This window comes from Dermacentor variabilis, unplaced genomic scaffold (assembly GCF_050947875.1).
Source record: "Dermacentor variabilis isolate Ectoservices unplaced genomic scaffold, ASM5094787v1 scaffold_13, whole genome shotgun sequence".
NCBI classification, from domain to species: Eukaryota; Metazoa; Arthropoda; class Arachnida; order Ixodida; family Ixodidae; genus Dermacentor; species Dermacentor variabilis.
In genome coordinates, this window is record NW_027460291.1 from 44,582,952 (window position 1) to 44,604,655 (window position 21,704).

Sequence of the window (21,704 nt, forward strand, 5' to 3'; positions counted from 1 at the left end):
CACTCGGTTCATATAATAATGAGGTCAACTTAATTCTCGTACATTGCTTCAACACATGGAATGACACTCGATGCATGACATGAACATAACAATATACATAATTGAACATGGAATCTACATAACGTAACATAATATCGACATTATTATAATATGACAGAACGTTAACATATTTAGCATTGACATACCATCCACGGTAAGAAAGCCTCTCGTTCACCAATTCTTGCAGTACGTGGGACCTGCAGAATTTTTCATTACTCGCACTGGGTCTGCGCAGGCCAAGAGGTGCGATGTTAAACTGTGCCTAGGCTATCGTTCTCAACCTGCGGTTCCATAGATGCCTACCTGGCCAACATAACTTCATTTTGTTCGATCATCCGATGAGGCCCATGCAGTGAATAATGCAATCGCTATTTTCGGGCGTGGTTGTGGCTTCTTGCACGGTTCAGCGACCCCTCTCCTCCTGTTTGTCCCAAGAAAACATAGAGATAGGGAAAAAGCACGTTTCGGGAAGTTATTGCTTCGAGGAGATAATGACAGTAATGATTACGTTACCAGCGTTACGTTATAGGAACTCCAAGTATAATCAGTCATTCACTATAATAAGCAGCAGCTGTAGTCCAACTCGAACTCTTGTGATCAACATACAGGGCGTCGCAACTATCATACACGAAGATTTAAAGATATGCGAATGCCACCTAGCTGGACAGAACCAAGATAATGTGCTTCGCCGTTGCTTGGAGATACTCTGCTTATTTTCTTGCGTTCCGCGTAATTACATAATTGGCCTTAACTACTTATTCAATTTCTGAAATATTATAATTAGATTAAACGTATCAGTGAGAAACTTGTAGAGCAAGATGAACTCCCGATACAGCTTTCCCTTGCTCAGTACGCGCTAAATAAAAGAGTTTTTCCGAGCGTGAAAGAAGCCCGCGAATACACGCAAAATTGTCGCCTGACTGGCCGCTCGAGGCACTTCGGGTGTATTGCATGGCGGGCTTCATTTACACTCAGAAAACCACTTTTTATGTAGCACGTGTTGAGCAACAGAAAGCTGTAGCGGGCGTTTTTCATTTTACTGTACAATTTTCTCACTGATACCTGTAATCTAATTTTAATATTTGAGAAGCTGAATAATTAATTAGGACCAATTATATAGTTAGGTGGAACGCAAAAAATAATCTGAGTATTTCCAAGCAACGGCAAACAACATTGCTTTGATTCTGTCCAGCTATGTGTTATTTGCATATTTTTAAATCTTGGTGCATGTTAATGGGACACTGTGTATAAAGAAAGGACTCGATTAAGCAAACAGCAAAAGAAAGGCAATCGAAGTTACGGTGAACATCGGTGGCCTACGTGAATTTCTTTACTGCCAAAGCTTAGCTTTTTGGAGGAATCGCGGTCTTGAAATACCAGCCTCACACGTAAGCTGACATAGCGGAGATTTTTGGGGAAATCTTAGGGGTCACCTGCCATCACAACCTCCTTTCTAAGCGCTGGTGTGGCATGACAGACTCTTGTTACCAATTTCCTAACTGCATCGAAGGTTTGTATGCTAGAGTTTTATAAATGTTCAAGAAATTTATTAGCTGTACCAATTGTATGGAATGACTCGCTTGGTAGTAAAACCATAATACTGCCATAGTAAACATTTTGTACACTTCCGATTGGCTTAGTACGATGGAATACTGCTGATAGTTTCGAACGTGACACACTCATTTACTGAATAGGGGATTTTCTTTTCTGTTTCATTTGATAGCAGGGCTAAAGATCGGTCCATATGCATAACCATTAAAGTAAAAAAAAAATAATCCCCCTCATAGTAAGTAGCACGAAGCTGCAGAGGAGTCCCATATCGTTTTTTGTTCAGAAACAGAGTTTTGCATTTGAATGAACATTCGTCCTTGACTGGGTCGAAATACGGACCAATGCGTTACCGGGGATGTCGCTCTAGCAGAGCAGCTAACCACGGGGCCAGCAGATGGCAGGGCGAGAGCTAATTAATCCACATCTCGAAACGTAGGAACACTGTTGTTAGAAAATGAGCTCTGCGGATTTTCGCAAGCTGGAGAAAGAGTCGTGTGAGGGCAAACATGTCATCCGCTTTACAGTAGCGCGAAGCTACTGTCTGTACGTACTGTGGTAGCTTCGTGTTGCTCTATAGCAGGGGTCCCGAAAATGTTTGGCCAGAGGGCCGAACTGGCGTCCAGTGGTGGTGTCGAGGGTCGGACAGTAAAGAACTCAATAAAAAGAAGTGAAAATAAATTAGTAAAGCTGAGTAACGACACTGGACGCCGACTGAAACTTTTATTCCAGTTAATCGACGCGAGTCATTTGAATAATTTCCCAGTTTAATTAGTTACGTCGTCCTTCTGGCATAACGTCAAGATAAAGAGCAAAATAGCTGTGAGGGTTAGAACTTTGCTTGCACGGCCAAGTCTCCGGGGGTATATCGATTTTCAATAACGTTATACATTGGTGGTGGCACACGAGCTTGTTCACATTTCCCGGTAGCGCGCGGCTCTGTTCCACCTCTCTCTCTCTCTCTCTCTCTCTCTCTCTCTTTCTTTTTTTTTCAGTCATTCTATCTGCACTAAGCAGATACCTCCAAGACGTTCGGGTGTCTGTCAAGCGTCGCTATGCTTTACAAAGGACCACTTGTTTTGCTGGGGTGTCGTTACCACAACTCCAGTATTTACAGAAATCCGTGTCTACTTTTTTGCATTGTGTTTACGTTGCAGTAGGTGTAGAAGTGTGGGCCAGTTGGTGTAGCATTGTCAAGAATAAAATACCGCAGTGCACAGGACAAAGAGCGCTCGTGGCGGTTAATCCTGCTCTCTGACCTTTGTACAGCGCAATATTATTCTTGACAATGTTTAGGTTATAAAAGTTGCCACAAAAGTCGACTCTTGCAAGATGAAGCATAAGGTTATTTTATTGAAATGTTGTGCGTCTTCGCGTTTGAAAAACCAGCACATTTTTTTTCTTCTCTTTATTCTCTGTGCTCACAGTCCTGGAGTCTTAACTGATTTATTTTGCGTGCATGGCATTTGTGAACAATAATCATTACCGTACCGGACACCTTACTCGTTAAGAGGACGAATTACATAAAGAAATATCTACAAGTGCGCACAAGTGTTTTCGCATGGTACACTAAGCTAGTTTTTCTGCGCTGTTGAACCGATTATCCCGGTGGAAAGTGATGGACTAATAAAGCCTTAAAATGTAAGCATTTCATCTCAGGTGTGCAAGTGTGTTAAAAAAACTATTTGCCGCGGGTGCTTACAAGTGAGCTATTTAGGAACTCACTGTTTACACAATAACAAAATTGTACAGTGGTGGCATAGAACACATCTCGCAAAAATGCCTTCTAGTGCATGTAGGAAGGAACCTTACAGTATTTAAGAACAGCAGAAGATGAATAGAAATGGCACATACGGCAATGACAACATGCGACAGCACTGAAACAAGGCACAAAGCACATTTTGCATGAGGCCGTAAACAAAATGTCACATAATTACGAAGGTTTCGAATTTGTCACTTAGAACGATGGTAGCCACTGACTACATTATAAGATTGGCACAAAACAGAACGGACAGAAATTGTAGTATAATGAAGCAGAGGCACTTCATTAACAAGAAAGTATCAAAAGTGTTAATCCAGCCATTGAAGAAATGTTAAATAGAATTGGCAGCAAAACAATTCATGAGGGAAGCAAATGTTAGAGTATTTACATTCGCACATTCACATATCTACAATATTAACATACGTACAAATGGGGAAACATGTGACGACAGCAAGATGCCGTAGAGCGCCCTGAGCAGAATGTAGTACAGCCGACTCCCGTTAATTCGACCCTTGCGGGACAGAAAATCTGGTCGAAGTATCTAAAAACTGGAAATAACACACGGCAGAAAAATTAACAAATTCAAATCAATTTTTATTGCTTGAAGTAGCCTGCAAGGTCTTCTTGTTTTTTGCTCTTGAAGCACGACTCAACTAGCATGAGGTGGAAGAGCGCCGACAGGTTTAACCACTGCGTGACATGACACAGAACAAGCGACAACGGATTGCTTTTCGGGCTGAAGGAGCGTAGGCCACTAAACGATAAAAAAAAAACAATTTGCATAGAACAGCTTCATGCCTAGGGAAGTGGCACCGGCGCTTGCTTCATTCATTGTGTGTTCAAGCTTACATAGCTGCCGCGTGCCTCAGGGGGTGTCGGTGCAGGTCGGTGGGGATTGAATTAATCGAAGCTTTCGAGTTCGAACTGAACGACCTTTTCTTCCATAGCAATGTATGATTTCTCGCCGGGACATTTTTCTGCTTTCTAAATGAAACCAGAAGCCTAAAAAAACGGAGATGGTATTTACGGGAGTCGGTTGTGTATTTGAATGCATGGAAAGTACTTCTTGTTCCCGAGACGTGGGACGAGGGATAATATGAGTGGTGGACCTGGTGCTTTATTGTTTTAGTGAACTACAGTGACAAGCCTGATGAAGCAATACCGAGCAGAAAACTCAGGTATTAGTCAGATATATAAGGTGTCACAGCTAACGTTAGCCGAGCCATTGAAAGAAGAAAAAAAAAAACATGGTGCATGATAAGATTTTAAAACCTACGGCGCCCGGTGGTCAGACGTACGTCTGATAATTTATTATAGCACGTGTTAAAATCATCTTTGCGTCGTGACTTTTGAATATATTTCTTTTTCTTTTAACAGCTAGGCTAACGTTAGCTGGGACATACGGTATTAGTCCTGTATCTCGACCTCACATATTTTATTATGGAGAAAATTCGCTCATAAATGTAGGTAGCGCAATAAATTTTCATGTACCGGCGGCCCAATTAGTTGGGAAATGTTCAGAGCCTATTAATTTCTATAACTATATTAAATTTACTTCTTTGTACTTCTCCTGCAAATGTCGCTTGACTGCAGTTGAATTACTTCTAATTGAAAAAAAAACTGGTAGAGTACCTAAATGGGGCAGCTAAATAAATTCTGGAACATTTGTGGTTCTTCCTTGCCTGCCTCAACGTCAGAGAATCGGTCGCGAAATTGGGAGTCCAGAATGGGGAGCATTCTTGTTGAAAATATGGAAATAAATGCTATCTCCGCACTACTGTTTGGACAGCTGATCAAATGCTACCAGTTCTTTCTGAAAGAAAGCAAAAAAAAAAAAAACACTGCGATTTTCCGCTGATGTCGTTTTGTCCATGTACCGCTCATGAATGAGGGGTGTGTCTCCTTGCAGCTTCACGTTGAGCTTATTCATGCACTCCGTTAAGTCGACGGGAATAGCCAATTTCCAGAAACACTTATAACTGCATAGTAATGGCTCAGGGCGATCCTTCTGTGCAATTAACTCTTTATTTCTTCCGTATGGTTAAAGAAACGAGAAAAAACTTGTCCACAGCTCAGCCATCTAACTGACGTGTAATCTATCAAGTCTAGGAACTCAGACTGTGTTGCCTTTATGACGTTCTATATCAAGTCATCATAAACGTACACGGCATCATCTTCCAATGCCTTACGGGCAGGCATCGTCGCTAATGGCCTTGCTGATGATGCCGCCCGGTCAGCCCACAAAGAAACCTTGACAGTTCCTATACCATTATCACGGACAGACTTTGCTGAGGGGTCTTCATTTACTTGCTCAAACCCAGACTGGAACTTCGTGCAACACACCGATTTTCTCGAATTGCCGTGTCCACCGGATCGATCCTACACCGAAGCTGCAGATTCCATTGAACTTCTCCCGCCGTGATGCAACTTTACTGTGCCGCCTCTGGTTAGGGGTGGCTGTTACGAAAGCCTTACTCATTCCTTATTGGAATGTCCGACACACCTACCTGTGACTCATGCAACAGTGAAGAGGCGATTGAGCACGTGTCGTGTTTTTGTCATCTTTATCACATCGAACGCGAAGTCCTTCGTAGGGTGTTAACCGATTAGACAGCAGACTATTTTCAGAGACAAAAATTCTTGGACCAGGGCTCTCGCATCGCAGGCGCACAAAGCGGCGTGAGCATTGCTACTATTCATCAAATCGAATGGCCTCAGTGACCGATTGTAGGCGTGAAGTGATGGACAAGCGCAAGTGTGCACACTGAAAGTACCCTCATCCCTTCCTCTCCTTTATTTATTTTCATCTCTTAAACCCCTTCCCACGTGTAGGGTAGCAAACCGGACGTGCGTCTGGTTGACCCGCCCTACCTTTTCCTCCTTCTTTTCCTCCTCCTACGGAACTGGCGGTGATTAAGCCCATGCGAGCTCATACAGCCGCTGAAACAACAGGTTGACGCTGGACATGCCCACATATTTCCCACGGAGGGGTATGCTCGTGAATCATGCAGTGTACAAACATTGGCTTTCAGAATACGCCAAGTTCAGCGGCTTTTATTATTTACCTTGCCAGCCCTTTCTGGCTCCGAACATGTCTTGTCCCGATCAATTTAGACGTATTATTTTGCCCCACTACCCGCTGTGCGCGGGCAGAGTCTTTTATACTTCTTTAAAGATGAACTTGGCGGTACTGGCGGAAATTCACGGAACTGGCAGGGACTGAACCCATGCGAACTGATGAAGTTAACAGCCCGAACAAAAGGTTTCAGAACGCAAGTAACGTCCACGTATTTCCGACAGTGCGCATGCTGATAAATCGTACAGTACAAGAACTCGTGCTTGAGAATCCGTCAACTTCAACAGGTCTTGTAATTTGCCTTAGGTGTCATTTTTTTTAACCAAGGCACGCCGTCCAAGTGGGAGGCTGCCCAACGCAGTCCCGATTTTGAATCCCAACTATGGGCAGTCCAACGGGCCCGCGACGTGGTGCAGAAGCTAGGTCTTTCTTTCCCGACGTGGGAGCAGCCCGCTATACGAGCTAGAGCACCTCCCGATGGACCTTATTAAAGTTTTCCCATCCATCCATATTTTTTTCTCCATCGATTTTACAGGTTTTTGTTTGCCCACTTCAAGCTGTACGCTGACACAGTCTTCTACATTTTGACGAATGCTATAATTTTACCATGAGTACATACCGTTTACTGGACCTACTTCCTGCATGGTGTTCAACTCAGCTTAAACACCGCGAATGAACGCAAAAAGTTGGGCTGTATCACATCCATTGACTCAGCTAAAGGGGAAAAACGGCCTGCCTGTGGGCCAGCCGTCATCGGAAGGACCGAAGCACCCCCGCCGGCTGCGGGCCGTTGTTTGAAGACGCCTGGTCAATAGGGTGCATGGGAGTTCTTGCCTTTCATGAAAATTCCCCCACCTTGCGAAAATCCGTAGAACCGCTTTGCTATAAACGAAGCCGTACGCAGAAAATGTCTGGTGACGCTTCGGAGGGACTGTTTTATTCGATTTGACGTGCGTAAACTCCACAACGGATGATGGCCATTGTCATGTAAATTTGCAGTGACACCAGCACTTCTTGACTACCGCTCTTCTATGCCGAAACTACTTGGCAAGACTTCTTTTAGAAAAGGGCGCCTATAGCGCTAAACTCGTGTACCGCTTTCTGTGGTAATGAAGGCAAAAGTACTACAGGGGTGCATGTGTAACTGCGCCAAGATAGGTATTTGACAGTGACTAATTTTGTTTGATATTTTGACAGCGCTTTCTGTTTTGGCTTTCTGGAGCAGATGCTGATTCGGCGTAGCTGGCTATTTGCGATGCCTCCGCATTTGCAAAATGCGGAAGATGAAAGCGAGAAAAGAAATTCCGGTTCAACACACAGTGGCGTGTATTGTGTTTCATTGTACTATAATTACTGCAATAAATAAGATGTGTATGTTTTCTGTCCTCTAGCTAGCCTAATTAAACAAACGCGAATGAGAGTGTGGGAATCCTTGCATGATCGCTGCCGCGCGTGGGCTTTTCCTAGCTTTCTTTTTTATTGCCGCATAAAGCTTTCCGCGAGTGCAGTACACTTACGGAACGTCTTGCCACCTCTTCCACCCCCTTCATTTTGTTTCTTACTGCCCGACGCATACTTCTGGCAAATAGGGCGACAGTACTTAAGGCATATCATCATCAGCAGCAGCAGTAGCCTATTTTTATGCACACTGCAGTACGAAGGTCTCTCCCAGCGATCTCCGATTACCCCTGTCTTGTGCTAGCTGATACCAATTTGCGCCTGCAAATTTCCTAATTTCACCACCCTACCTACTTTATGCGCTTATGGCATATTTTGATTGCCTCCATTACCTTCCGATTACGTTCTTCGCCTTCGCTTAGACATGCAAAAGTTGCACACAACAGTCGACAGTGCAATCGAGAAGGGACGGGAGCAAAGAATCTTTCGTGCTTACATTTTGTTCGTGCTTTCTCTTCTGTCGCTCGAGGCCGCTCTCGCCTCGAGGCAAGAAGGTGCTTCCAAGTTTCAGTAACTTTTTGTCGTCAAGAGAAGGAGAAGAAAAAGAAAAAAAAAACGATGGGAACACGCAGAGCACGGCGGTGGGGTTGCAACGATAAGATGTGTTCGGCGCGTGCCTTACCCTAAGAGCTGACCTCAGAAAAATGGTTTTGCCGCAGCGTTCGTCAGGCTGGCGCGTCTTTCACGTGCGCCGCTTCCTCTGGACGTTGTGCGCGGTCGTGATTCAAGCGCGGTTGGCACTTGCACTCGCTCATTCACTGCAGGCACGCTAGTCAGGTCACGTCCCTCCGGTGAGAACACGTAAGGTAGCCACGACAAGGCGTAACGTTGACTGCGGATTCCGATCATGCAGGGTTAGTGAAAGGGAGTCGCGCATTAGCCGCTATCTAAAATGTACGATGCTGACACCAGGCAGCCATTGCGCCGAAAACAACAACCTACCCGCAGACGCGAGAGCACTGCTTATGGCATTCAGCTAATGGCCAGTGTATACAACCCTAATCAGTGCCACCATTGATGCTGTTCTTCTGTGCAGGTGTGGTAGACATGTACCTTACTAAAGCGTTTAAACGGTAAAAGCTGTACTTACTCTCTCGGCAAGGGATAAGCGCACGTGAAAGCATGTCTGTGCAAACAGTACACGCGCAGTCCGGTGTACTGCCGAGTTTCTTTTGCGACGCGCTGCCGTCAGTTCTTGTTGGAGCGCAGTTAACTTCTGCACCGCTGAAACTGGTCCTAAGCCAGTTAACTATCTGGATGTATATGCATAAAGGTAGTTAAACCTGCACTCTTCTTCAAAGTTACGCTGCCAACGCTTCTAAGACTTTGTGCAAGGACGGTTTTCATCTTTTATTTTGTTCTTTCTTCTATTTTAATTTTGATCAAAAAGAGCAGGGGTGTTCGAGACACATCAAAATTTTAAATATGATAATAAAGAAGACTTTGGCACATTTATGTGGCGCCAGATAATCATCGTCGCATGGCGACGAAAAAATGTAAGCAGAGAGAATCACTGAACAGAGACTATAGGAGCACGAACAAATGCAATTAATGTTCTGCACATGAGTCCATGAAGACACCAAGAAAGTACTAGAAAACGTACTAATATGCAGAAGCACGTACAAGCTTGCACGTGATACACTCGAAAAAGTGAATTCTGCTCTCGCACGCATAATGCCAAGACATGGGATCGTTCAACACCTGCGGCAAGTTTTTTTTTTTAAATCCATTTTCATTGCCATTAATTTTTCATTTCAGATATTTCAATTATCAATTACAAGTAATTTCCCCTGTGTTTTCCTTGGTGTCTTTGTAAGTTAGGGCTTCTGACGATATGATTAATAAATATCGGGCCCCTCGGTTAACGCCCTTTCTTCGCGTAACTGCAGTTTTTTCTCGCGACTGTCGACAGTCGTAGAAAGACGATCAGGACATTTTTTTCGGAAGCGCGGGTACACTTCAGTCACTGCGCAGACCAAGAAATAGTAAATTTCGGCTCACGAGTTTGCTGCAACATTTCGACTTATTAAATTGGACGGATCACCTACACCGCGCCTACGCTTTCAGATCGCTGGTATAGTTAATGGTTGAAATGTGCACATGTGCCAGTGCACACCTATCTTGAAGGAGGAAGGGGAGGAGGAGGGCAAAAAGAGAGGACGCAGGGGATGTTAACCAGAAATGCATCTGGTTGGCTGCCCTATCCTCTGGGGGATGGGAAAGAGGGAAGAGAAAAATGAGATAGAGAGAGGAAGGGGGAGAGGGGAGATGGGGTGAGCTCGCGCACGCACTCGGCGGGCCTGGAAGTGAAAGTGTATACAGCCAGAACCTGATGGTGGTCCTGCAAACGTCGATAAGACGTGCCAAATATGGCACGCTCTCTGAGTGCAGGCACGCAGCTGTCAATTAATTAGGTTCAGAGCCGCTGCCGTTCTTTGGAAGACACCTGAGTTAAAAAGAAAAGAATTGCGCCGAATGGCGAATTCGTCGTGAACTGCGAAGCCTTCTTTCTGGAGAACACGTATTGGTTTTCTCTGAAGCTTTGGGCTACGTTCGGGTTTAGGACAATTTTTTACCTTCATGAAACTTCATGCACTTAATATCCAGGTTTTAAGAGGACTCATTTGCTTATGTAATATTCCTACGCTTTGAGTTGTCAAGTAATTCCGTGTTACTTTATCATCTGATGGTCTGCTCTTTGTAGAGCAAGCACGGCGAAAACGCGATGCTGTCAGTTTGGCTCCCGGACCCGGGCGAACTTTTCTTCAACTGTGAAGCTTTCATAATTTGAGTACGGATTACTTTCGTAGATTCAAACGATGAGCATATTCCCTTTCATGAATGATCCTCCACTGCGGATTTCCGCAGCACTCGATCATCATCTCATTCAAATTATACGTATGTTTTATTGAAATGAACTAATGTAACCAACATACATGCTTCGGGCGCGTTTGAAATATACGTCCGACCATTCCGTTGGCAGAAGAAAGTTGCAAATTTGGTGCATTTAACGTGGAGGAAAGGGCGCCGTCGGTTAATTAAAACAACTGCGTTTCACAAATCTGATACATTGGCACGGAAATTACTTTCGCCTTCAGCGAACGTGTTGCAGAACAGCGAAGCGACTGTGGGCCCTACACCGCTGAATTATAGTGAAGGTTGCTGCGCAATATTGGCAAAACCGCACTTGCTCAAAACCGTCGTGGCTGTCGCCGCGCCGAAGACAAGGACGTTTCAGGCAGTAATGGAGCGAGCGGGGAGACGACGCTAGGGTCAATGCAAGCCCAAGGTGGACGTGACAATAGTCCTAGGCCTATGCCAGTATAACAGCACTTGTCCGTGTCATCATGTCCTTGCTTTTCTTTTTTTTTTTCGTCACGCTTAGGTTCGCGCTGTTATACCGCCATCTTAACTCTCCTTAACGCTCCTTAACTGTATTGTGAATGCGGTTCTAAACTACGTTCCGATCCCAAACACGAGGTCTTGATTGACGTACCCGTATTATGGCGGACATACTTAGAAGATGCCGAAATGGAGAAACACCTGTTTAGGCGGATAACACCCACAGCGCCGAAGTTCACCTTGAGCTCCCCGGTGTACGGCATCCTTCGACTCCACGGTATTGTTTTGGACGTTAAAACCAATAAGGGAGCACCTGGTCTTCCTCTAGAACACGTGGACATTAAAATGAGTGGACCATTTTGTGTCGACTGTGGCTCGGCATGGCTTTTGCAAACGTCTACGCGAAGGGAAGCGGCCGACACCACGGCTAACGAGCTCTGCGATTCTAAAAAGAAAAAAAAAAACTACGGAACATTTTCTATCACTGCTCGCAAGTACGTAGCGTGCTCGGATTTCACTACACGCACGCGTTGGACCGTCGGCCTTTGTCGGAACAATTAATTCTACATCTTGGCTGTGACCCATCGTCGCGCCACAAGGCCACGGTAGCACTATTGTGCATTTTTCTTTCTGCAATAATTCGGTGTTTCTTGAACTTGTATACAAATGTTGTATTTGTATCTTAATTTTTTTTCTCTGGCATGTGTACCGATCACCTCAGCTGTATTTCTGCCACCTTTCCATCCCCCACCCCTCCCAACACTCATTGCAGGGTAGCAAATCGCAAACTCTCAATAGGTTAGTCCTGCTGTTTTTTTTTTCTATTTGTGTTATCTTCTCTTTCTGTAGAGCCAGTTAACCGCAGGTAGTGATGATGGAACAAGTGGAACCTTGTGGGCATACTTTCACCCGCAGTGGCAGCTCAATAGTGCAGCTCTGCTGAGTTCGACGTCGCGAGTTCCATCTCACCCGCGGCGGTCGCATTCCAATAAGGGCGGAATGCAATGACGTTCGTGTACACGTGCACTGGGTGCATGTAAAAAAAGAAAAAGGAGTAAGCGGTGGCGAGTGTCTGACCTTTCTCCGCGGTAGCAGAAAAGTCAGACACTCGCCACGCGCATGAGTCGCACTGAAATCAGTGAACAACGCACTCAAGTTCTCAATGTGCTCGTATAGCAACTCGCTGAAGGCGTGTGCTCGAACCGGTGAGTCGTGTCATTGCCGCGTGTCTCTTGCTGCCTGCCTGCCGACGCAGTGTTTCTTCGCTAACGGTGTCCGCTGTGCGCAGGCGCTTGCCCAGCGGATCGTGCGCGACCTGGAGCTGATACCGGCCGAAGAGCCCGTGCGGCTGCCACGCGTGCGTCGCTGTCGCCCGTCGGCCGCCGCCAAGCGCACCACGTTTGCACCGCTACCCGCTTCCACTGGCGGCGGCTCCGCCGACACCGCCGCGGATGCTCAGCACGACACCAAGGACAAGGCATGCACTCGCAACACCCCCCCCCCCTCCCCTTCACCACACGCCCAGTCACCCCCGCCTTAGGTTTTGCACACCTTCGCAAAAAGGACATACGCTCGGTGACAGCCGGAGAATTACAGCTACAAGCTCGAGCTGCAAATCCACACTGCGTGTGGCTCTCGAGTTCAGGGGACGTTGGTTCAGAGAGGACGTCGCCTCCGCCGTGACTTCACGGAAGTGCGCGAGCGTGCACCTGGATGGCGCACCTGTTACGAGTTCTCTTCGAGAGGGAGAGCGGTGTATTTGCTACTCTCTCATTAGGTCGTCACCGACTATAGGAACAGCAATGGCTGTTGATCTGGCCCTATATGCTCTTGGCAGCTTACATTTTTAAAAGGTGACTTTGAATTTTATTAGACGAGTAAGGTAACGCTGTTAACCGGAACGGCAAATACCTCCTGAGTAGGGATGTTTCGGTTACATGTCATGAGATCTAAGTGTAGCATCCATTGTTAAAAAAAGATGAGACGAAATACACTTAGATTAAGCATGTCATACGTGTTGTAACAATACACTTAGGGCCGCAGGGAAATTTGTTGACTCCTGTAAATGTTACTGCAGTTAAGGCAAACTTTAGACCTGACACTACTTCAGGTCATATATTGACATTACTTAGGGCGTATTACCATTATTTAAGCCAAACAACACAGTTCACTCCACCTTTAAAAGCTGGCACTGGACTAATATCAGGCGTAGACTGCAATCGTACCCTGGAGTTTCCTGTTCTCGTGCTAGAAATGTGCTCATTCCTCCTTCGTAAATATTTCCGATGCTGCTTTCAGTGTCGCTTGTTTTAGGTAAACCAAAATAGGACCGCCTATCTCGCACGCGAAATAAAAATATAGTGTATACCAGATGACTTTAGCCAAGCTGTTCGAAGAAAAAAAAGATTTAAAAAAGAAAACGATGCAATATTTTATATTAAGACTTACCGCGTCCTGTCGCCAGACCTCCAACGACCGAACACCGTATGTCTTATATCTCGCAAAGTGTTCTCTAAATCTTCTTTTCTTCTTCTTCTTGTTCTTGAACAGCTTGGTTAACGTTAGCTGGAACACATGGTACACCTGCAATGTTGGTAACATGCCGACTAATGTGCCGCTCTCTTTAATATCATGCTAGCACGCAAACTCGGCTAGGTCCAGGCGGAATAATAGTCTTTAAGGCAAATGGGCGGATAGTGCCCGTGCAGAAATCTAGCATGCGTTTGCTGCTTACCGAGAGGAGACCCTATACTTAAATCTCTACACAAGCACAGTTTATTTATGAAGGTGCAGGCAGGCATTCAATCGGATGATCACTTCACCGCCGTCCCCACACTTCACTTCGGTCTAAGGATCTCTCTTCACCCGATGGCACATTCGTGTTCCACGGAAACGGCAGTATACTGCGCTTGAGCGCACGCCGGCGCCTGTGAGCTTAGTAGCGAATCTAATCGAAATATCAAGCGAGCCTGTGTCAGCGCAAGCAGTCGTGCGAAAGTTCCCTTCGCTTTATATCCTGATGGCCATTGACAGGCGAGGCCAGCGAGGCTTAGTGAGCTGCCGCACAGCGAGAGGATTTGGCTCGAGACCCGTTCGAGGCCGATCGACTATTAACACCTCGTATTTAATGCCATACATATTGCTATATTTATTTGTTAGGTTACGAACTGCTCACATTTACAGTTATTCAGGGCGTATAGCCAGGCGTTCGGAGAAACTTTCAGACATCTTAAACGCGTAACCTAGTTAACGGCTTCGAGGAATTACGAAATCGTGCCCGAAATTACCGCACATTATGTCAGCGCCACTTAACGAATAGCCACTAGGAGGCCAGCTTAAATCCATACCACCCACGTTACAGTGAGCACATTGTGTGGCTTTTATTTTTCAAGTCGCCAATCTACCTTGGAGACAAGGGAGCCACTTTGCGTTCCCCGATCGCTATACCGCGCGTCCCCGCTAACGTTAGCCAAGCTGTTTAAAGAAACAAAATATTAGAAAACACAGTACAATATGCTATTTTAAGACCTACTGTCTTCGCTCGTCAGATGCCTGAGAACCGAACACAGTAGGTTTTGAAATCATCTATCTTGCATCATGTCTTTTTTTAGATCGATTGTCTTTAAATATCTTGGCTAACGTTAGCTTGGACACCCTATATAGAGTTCCGGCGCTAAGCGCAAGATCAGGGTCCGAAGTTTGAGCCATATCTTACATTCCTCAATGCTAGAATATGAAAGCGCTCTTTTAAACGTGTCACTTTCGCCACACTTTGATTGGCTAAGCAGCCTGATTCGTCTCACGTGGTGCCTACTACCCCAGTCAGGCATCGTGCTGGGCATCACCTCGTACATAAATGAAAGTAATCCCTAATGCAACCAACAGAAAATGCGAGCCCCGAGCTCTAACGAACGCGTCATATAGTGTGAACACAGGATTGCGTTCCACAAAAGCCGACGGACGAGCTCATGATGCTTGCGAAACGCGCAGCGCTTGTCGGGCGAAAAATGTCGGAGAACGAGTGCACGAGGGGTGACTATTGTCCTGTGACTATGACTAGACACGTGACTAGACACATGACTAGTAAAAAGAAAGTGATACTGAGGGTGGCAAAATGAAGAGGAAACCTTCTGCTTAGTCGGTAAAAAGAGAAGCCGGTGACGAAGAATTGCGTTGCAGCGAAAAAAGATTGGTGAGCGCGATCAATTTTATCTGTGTATATTTCTCATGTCACAAGAATTCCATATACTTACACATGTTTCCGGCTACAGGACTGATGGTTTCTTTTGTTTTGCAAATACCCCCTCTATGAAAGACCGTCGCCGTCCCTTGCCACTAAGCCGCTCACTAAGTGTGGCAAGTTTTCAGCAGCCGGCATCGCCATTATTTTAATTTATGTGAAAGCAGGTCAGTAAACGCGATGCGGGGCTGCATTAGGTGAACCGCGGTCAGGAAATCACAGCATGCACCCTCCGCGGTGGCTTAGTGGCTGTGGTGTTGCGCTGCTAAGCACGAGGTCGCGGGACCAAATTCCGGCCGCGGCGTCCGCATTTCCATGTGGGCGAAATGCACAAAGCGCCCGTGTCCCTTGCAGTAGGGGCACGTTAAAGGTCCGCTGGTGGTCAATATTAACCCGGAGACCCCCACTATACGGGGGTCGTGGCCTTGGTACGTAACGCCCCGGAATTCAATTCAAACCGCAGCATGATAGTTTGCCTGAAAGATCCGATGCTTGGAAGTTCGACTTGAAACCAGTGCGCTTTGAAGGCACTGCTTCTGGGTGCGAGCACGCTTTGCACGTCTTCTGTTGCACAAATGGGCTGTGGCACGTTCGCGCATATTGAGCCATTGAGAGGGTATCGCCGCTTCGCGCCTGCTCACGACAGCGCGCGCTGCGCTATTGATCTTATCCAGGTGTCATTGCGAAGCAGCGCTAACAGCAAGCATCGCGCAGGCAAAGACAGTCTCCTTCGTGGTCTGCGTTGCGGAGCGCGCATAAATGATAACTCTTGTCAGCTTCGCACAAATCGTGCCGCACGATTTGCGTTTTCACGCGCTGTTCAAGGCAGCAAGACGCGATGAAGGAATCCTGTAGCGGCTCCTGGCAACGTTGTTGTAACGTAAAGCCGCTGTCGGTGTTCGTTGAAGGTATTCGCCGCAGAAATGTCATGGCGAGATTGAAGGCCCGTCGACGTAGACTGAGGAATCGCACTTGACGTTGAGTGATACGAAATTGAATGTGCCACGAAAAGTGTTCCATTCATAACACAGCCCACAAAGCACGTTCACAGCAACTTTCCGGCAAGGAAGGTGCGGCTCTTGAGAGAGACACTGTCCTTATGACCGCCATGTGTGAAAACTGTTCATCTACTTGGCCAGCACGCACAGATGACTTCACGAGTTAGAAACGTACCGAGGGTACCGGGGCTAAATGAGACGGGCCTCCCTCTCCTTCGGCGGATGCCTCATTAATGAAAGCCTCCTTACGGCTTCCTCAAAAACAAAGGCAATCCCACCGGCATCAATGTGTTGTAATACTCTGTTAGCAGGGCATCTTGATAAAAGTTTTGACGCATCACAATGTAAAGGATTGTGTTTGCTCCACGGTGCAATAAGTATTTAATGAAACAGCAATGCGTGTTATACACGTTTTCTTGAACAAATCGGGTTCACTGCATTAGTTGGTCCGTAAAACAACGCAGTGGCCTATATTATTGTTTCACGTACTGACGTTATACACTGGCGCATAGTCATGGTTCAGGGTGTGTGGTTCAGCGAGTGTTTCGCTGAAACACTCGCTGAACCAAGTAGCTGACTTTTATGGGTGTCCTCAACAGCGCTCTCTGCAGCGTACTGTGAATTGGTGACTTGTTCACTTTAGGAAAAAATTACGCATAACGAAGGACAAGGTACACGTGAAGATGAAATGAAATTAAGAAAGAAAAAAAAAACAACAACTGGCCTAGGTCAACATTGTGATTCGCTTAGATTTACTGCATTTTTTAGAGGAAAAAAAAAAACATGAGACCGTTGTTGCCTTTCGGGCATCATTCTGGTGAAGACCCGCATATAGGCGAGGAACTTTTCAAAAGTGAATGTGAAAACAGAAATTGGGCCACTTTTTACATGCAGCGATACCGGCGTTCAACTGCAATGCATAAGAATATTCGAGAGATGCCGCGTAGCTCTACAAGATAACTACACGCTACGGATTTGCTTCTGCGGCCGAAAAATTTTAGTCGTTAGTTCATGCCTATATCTGACTAGTCCGGTAAAAAGCATCAAGGACTACCTGGCTCATATAATGAGTCGGAATGGCCGGTTAGCTTGTCTTGTAATTGTGGGAGTTCAATGGCTATGCTTTGAGAAGTAAAAGTAACTATCTTCGTTTCTATCTGAAGTGTGCTGCTTGTTGAAAGCAGTCTTTTTCGTGGCTCTGCGCGATCTCCCAGATTATTTGTAATACATCACTTGTTCAAATAAACAATTTACATTCACTAATGGGCTAGCGCTGTGAATCTAACACTGACATCAAAAAGGAGCGTTTCGCAATGATTCCGCAAATGCCACAGGGAAAGAATATAACGCACAAAGCAAATCTACCATTCATGTTGCTTCTGAATGCAGAACTTGTACCTGCGTGAACTTGCGATTAAGTGACTAGTCATGTTGCGACTGTCGGGCACACCATCGACGATGTCGTTGGTGCTCGTTCGTGCAACGTTTACGGAGAGCTTTTTTATCGCAGGGCCACCGGGTGGAGGAACTGATGGATGGGCGGATACGTGTGACGGTACGACGAACCAAACCCGTGCTCGGCATCGCCATCGAGGGCGGCAACAACACGTCGCAGCAGCTGCCACGCATCATATCCATACACGTACGCCCTACTATTAACCTCTCTCCGTAAGCGCTGTTTTAATGTTTTTTTTTTCTTTTCGTTTGTCGTGCATGTAAGCACAAAAGACATCAATAAAAATTTGAAAAAAGAAATCGTAGGTACCCCACCCCCCCTTTTTTTTTCATTTCCACTGACTTTTCGCAACATCATGGACAAGCGCTCCTAACTCAAGGATTCCTAACTCAAGGACACGCAGCAAGAAACATTTAGGAGTGGAAACTCCGCTGTTTGCGGCGACTAGAAAAGGTCACAAGCCCGCGGAGCCGTTATCGGGCTGGCGGCGCCTGGCGGCCTGGAAAGAAATTACCGCCGTTGAGAGCGCACCGGAGCCGTCGGCATAGGCGCTGCATTTTTTTTTTCGCTGCAGCTTCTACGACGCGCCGCATGGCGCCGCCACTGTATACGGCCCCGTCGGCGCATACAAGAATTGTGACCTTATCTGGTTGCCCGCGCTCGCGCGGACGGGAGTTTCACCTCCTAAATGTCTTACTCCGTGCTCAAGGATAGACACCCGGGTTGCTTGGACTTAACATCTATAAAGGCGCGGATATAGTCTGGCGTTACCAGCGTGCCAGGTAGCGCCTGGTTAAGTCGGATAACTCACGCCGGCGGCGTCAGGATCTCCGAAAATTCGTCTCCTGTGTACAGTTCAGTTGAACTTCGCCCGGAGCAGCGCGCGACTATCAGCTGCTGTCAGAGCGCCTCCGCAAGAGTGTGGGCGTGGCAGCGTTGTTAATGCGTATGCGTTCTAGAGGAACTTCACTCGGAAATCTGTCCGTCTGTCTGTAATACGTGTGACATGATGTGCTCCTAGGTATACGTGGGGTCCTACGGGGATATACATGGGGTTCGTTTTTCAGTTTTATGGAATTTTTAAAGATAGCCTCGGGAAGATAGCACAATTCTTGTCCTTGAGCTATATTATTCGAAGAGGCGGATATTATTAGCGCAAGAAATCGAAACACATATTCAAGCAATTAACGAAAATCTACAAATTTTATTGTTAATTAATTACTATACGGCACATATTGCAATTTACGAATTTAGCCGGGGAGGTTTCAAGGTGTATCCACTTGGAATGAATTTCAAGAATGACGCTAGTTTGGAGGTATGCGCCATCAAACTGTTGTTCCACTTACTTGTTTAGCAAAACGCTCCTTTATGCATTCAAGTACAACACTAACTAGCATGCTAATGTATTTCGTTCGACCCTTTTGAGAAATATCTCTAAACTGGTGTCATTCTGGAAATTCATTTCAAGCAGATACGGCATGGAAACTCAACGGCTACAATTCGTAAATTACAATGTGCCTTAAGGTAATTAATTAAGAACATAATTAGCACATTACGTTAATTAGTTGTAAATATGTTTGTATTTGTCGTGCTAGTAATGTCCGCCTCTTGGAATAATCCAGCTCAAGGAGAACAATGTAGCCATCTGTCACAGGCGAATTAAAAAAAAAATTTCATAAAACTTAAAAATGATTACTCTGCATATGAGAATGCGTTATCGCTACGTATGACTAATGACATTTAGGATTACGGCTATAAATGGGGAGCACTGAAGAGGTATTAGGAGTAATTAAGGTTAATAAAATACTATAGTAAGGTTAATTACGATGAAATTAATTGAGTCTGGATAAGACTTCTTAAGAAATGGTAAGGAACTCCATTTGAGAAAAAAATATGATGCAATTACGTAACCAGAATGACGATTAAGTGATCGTAATTAAGAATATTGAAGTAAATTAAAGGTAATTTAGGTTAAATTAATGAGCGTTATCTAATGTTGTACCGGACCTGGCAACCAGGGTCCTCAAGATTGGCAACGATGCTTGGCGTTTGTGGCCGCCGGGTTGCTGATATAAGAGCGCGAGCGCCCAATAAATGCACTGTTACTCTGCACCTCGAGTTCGGCGGTTGTCTGCGTCGCATGCTATCTTGAACGACACAAGAGTGATGAATGTTCAATAATTCAGCCTGATCAAGGTTGATTAGGGTACATAGAATTCATTAGGCCTGATTTCGTCTGATTACAAATAAATTGATTAATGTTAATCAGGATTAATCAGTGGGTAATAAGATGAGCTGAGCCTAATAAAGTTAATTACGATTGCATCGCTTAAGCACGATCAATATTAATAAGAGTAGTGAAAATTAATTCATCTTACATAACCCTAATTCAAATGAATTAATATTACATTGTTCTCGCCCAATAAGAACAATTCCGACTAATTAGGTTCACCAGTAAGGTTAGGTTAGGTTAGGCAACTTGCCGCTCACTGCGTCGTCCTTGATACAGTGAGCCGTGGTGTGCGTAACTCCGCCACTGAACCAATCATTCGTTGCATGAGTGCAAGATGAGCAACTGGAAATACTGCTTACACACTATTTCACATGTCTCACTAGGCAGTTCCTGCAGTGCTTTTTTCTTCGTTTGGCGACGGCGCAAACCCAATTTATTCTGTCTCAGTGCACTCAAACTTTACGCTCTTAAGCAAAATTACACCATTTTGCCACACAATAATAATCGTCATCCGTCTTATTTGCATTTCCTTTTTTAACGCGGTTACACCGGTACTTCCAAGTCACGAATGGCATGCGCGTTATGAGCATGACAGAGCATTGCCGACAGGAATGCAGCGAGCGCAGCATATTGAAGGAAGGAAATGCAAGCTAGACAGATGACGATTATTAGGCAGTTTTAGCTGGGCGTCCGCAACCACCCACGTACGCAGCGCGCGAGGTTGTGCGTGCTGTTGCGTACTCCAGGGCAGCGTATCGTACTGCTCCCGAGTTGGAGCGACGCCTGCCTATTGAAGCTCGACCGACGTTACTTATTGGGTAGCGTGGCGTTGTCGGCGGGCTGCAGGCATCCGGTAGACCATGGCGACTAAGCAAGGGCGAGACGATTTCTAGTGCGAAACTTGCACGGTTTATTCAAAGGTAGACGAAAGAAAATGAGAAGAGCATGAAGTGTTTAAAAGTACATTTCGGAGGCCCTTAAATAGGCTCTCTGCAATCGTGGGCGGGATCTTGCTTCCGACGACGTCACGTGACCCGCACAGAAAGAGGGCCCCGCCTCCTCTGGTTATACCGAGCTTGCTGCAGAGAGGAGGTCGTCACGCCCCTGGAATTGTAGACGCCTGTCCGTCTCTTCTGCGCGTTGCGGGTTCGTGGAAGTTCTCCTCTAGGTCCAATTCGAGGAAAGGGCCTCTCTCAACACGCACACCCACGCACACATACTCACACAAAAGAGGCCTGTACGCTGCGGGGCTTCCGGCAGACAGGCAGACACTCGAAACGGTCGTGGCGAATCAGGAAGTCACGCTTCATTTCGACGAGGCAGGGTTAGATGGTCGGTTGAAATTCTTCTCTGCACGTGGTGCCAGACGCCAACCCTAACAGTGCGTAGCGAAACGCGCGCGCACAGAACGGCAATAGCTGGCCGGACGCAAATGTTGAGAAGGGGATTGCTGACTCGCACGCGTGGGAACCAGCAGTGTGCTACTCAGCGCTGCGATATGGCACCTTCTGAAACTGTGTAGTCATTATCAGCAACCACGAAGTCACAAGCC

The 21,704-nt window shown here is 46.0% G+C and overlaps 1 protein-coding gene across 2 annotated transcripts in view; it reads left to right on the forward strand.

The window, feature by feature from the left end:
* LOC142566856 (whirlin-like) overlaps positions 1-21,704 on the forward strand; it is a 428,510-nt gene that overhangs the window by 386,923 nt on the left and 19,883 nt on the right. For both annotated transcript variants that reach the window (XM_075677763.1, XM_075677764.1), the window contains exons 10-11: positions 12,514-12,702; positions 17,974-18,105. In XM_075677763.1, the coding sequence (XP_075533878.1) occupies positions 12,514-12,702; positions 17,974-18,105 (321 nt within the window). The remainder of the gene's footprint in view (positions 1-12,513; positions 12,703-17,973; positions 18,106-21,704) is intronic.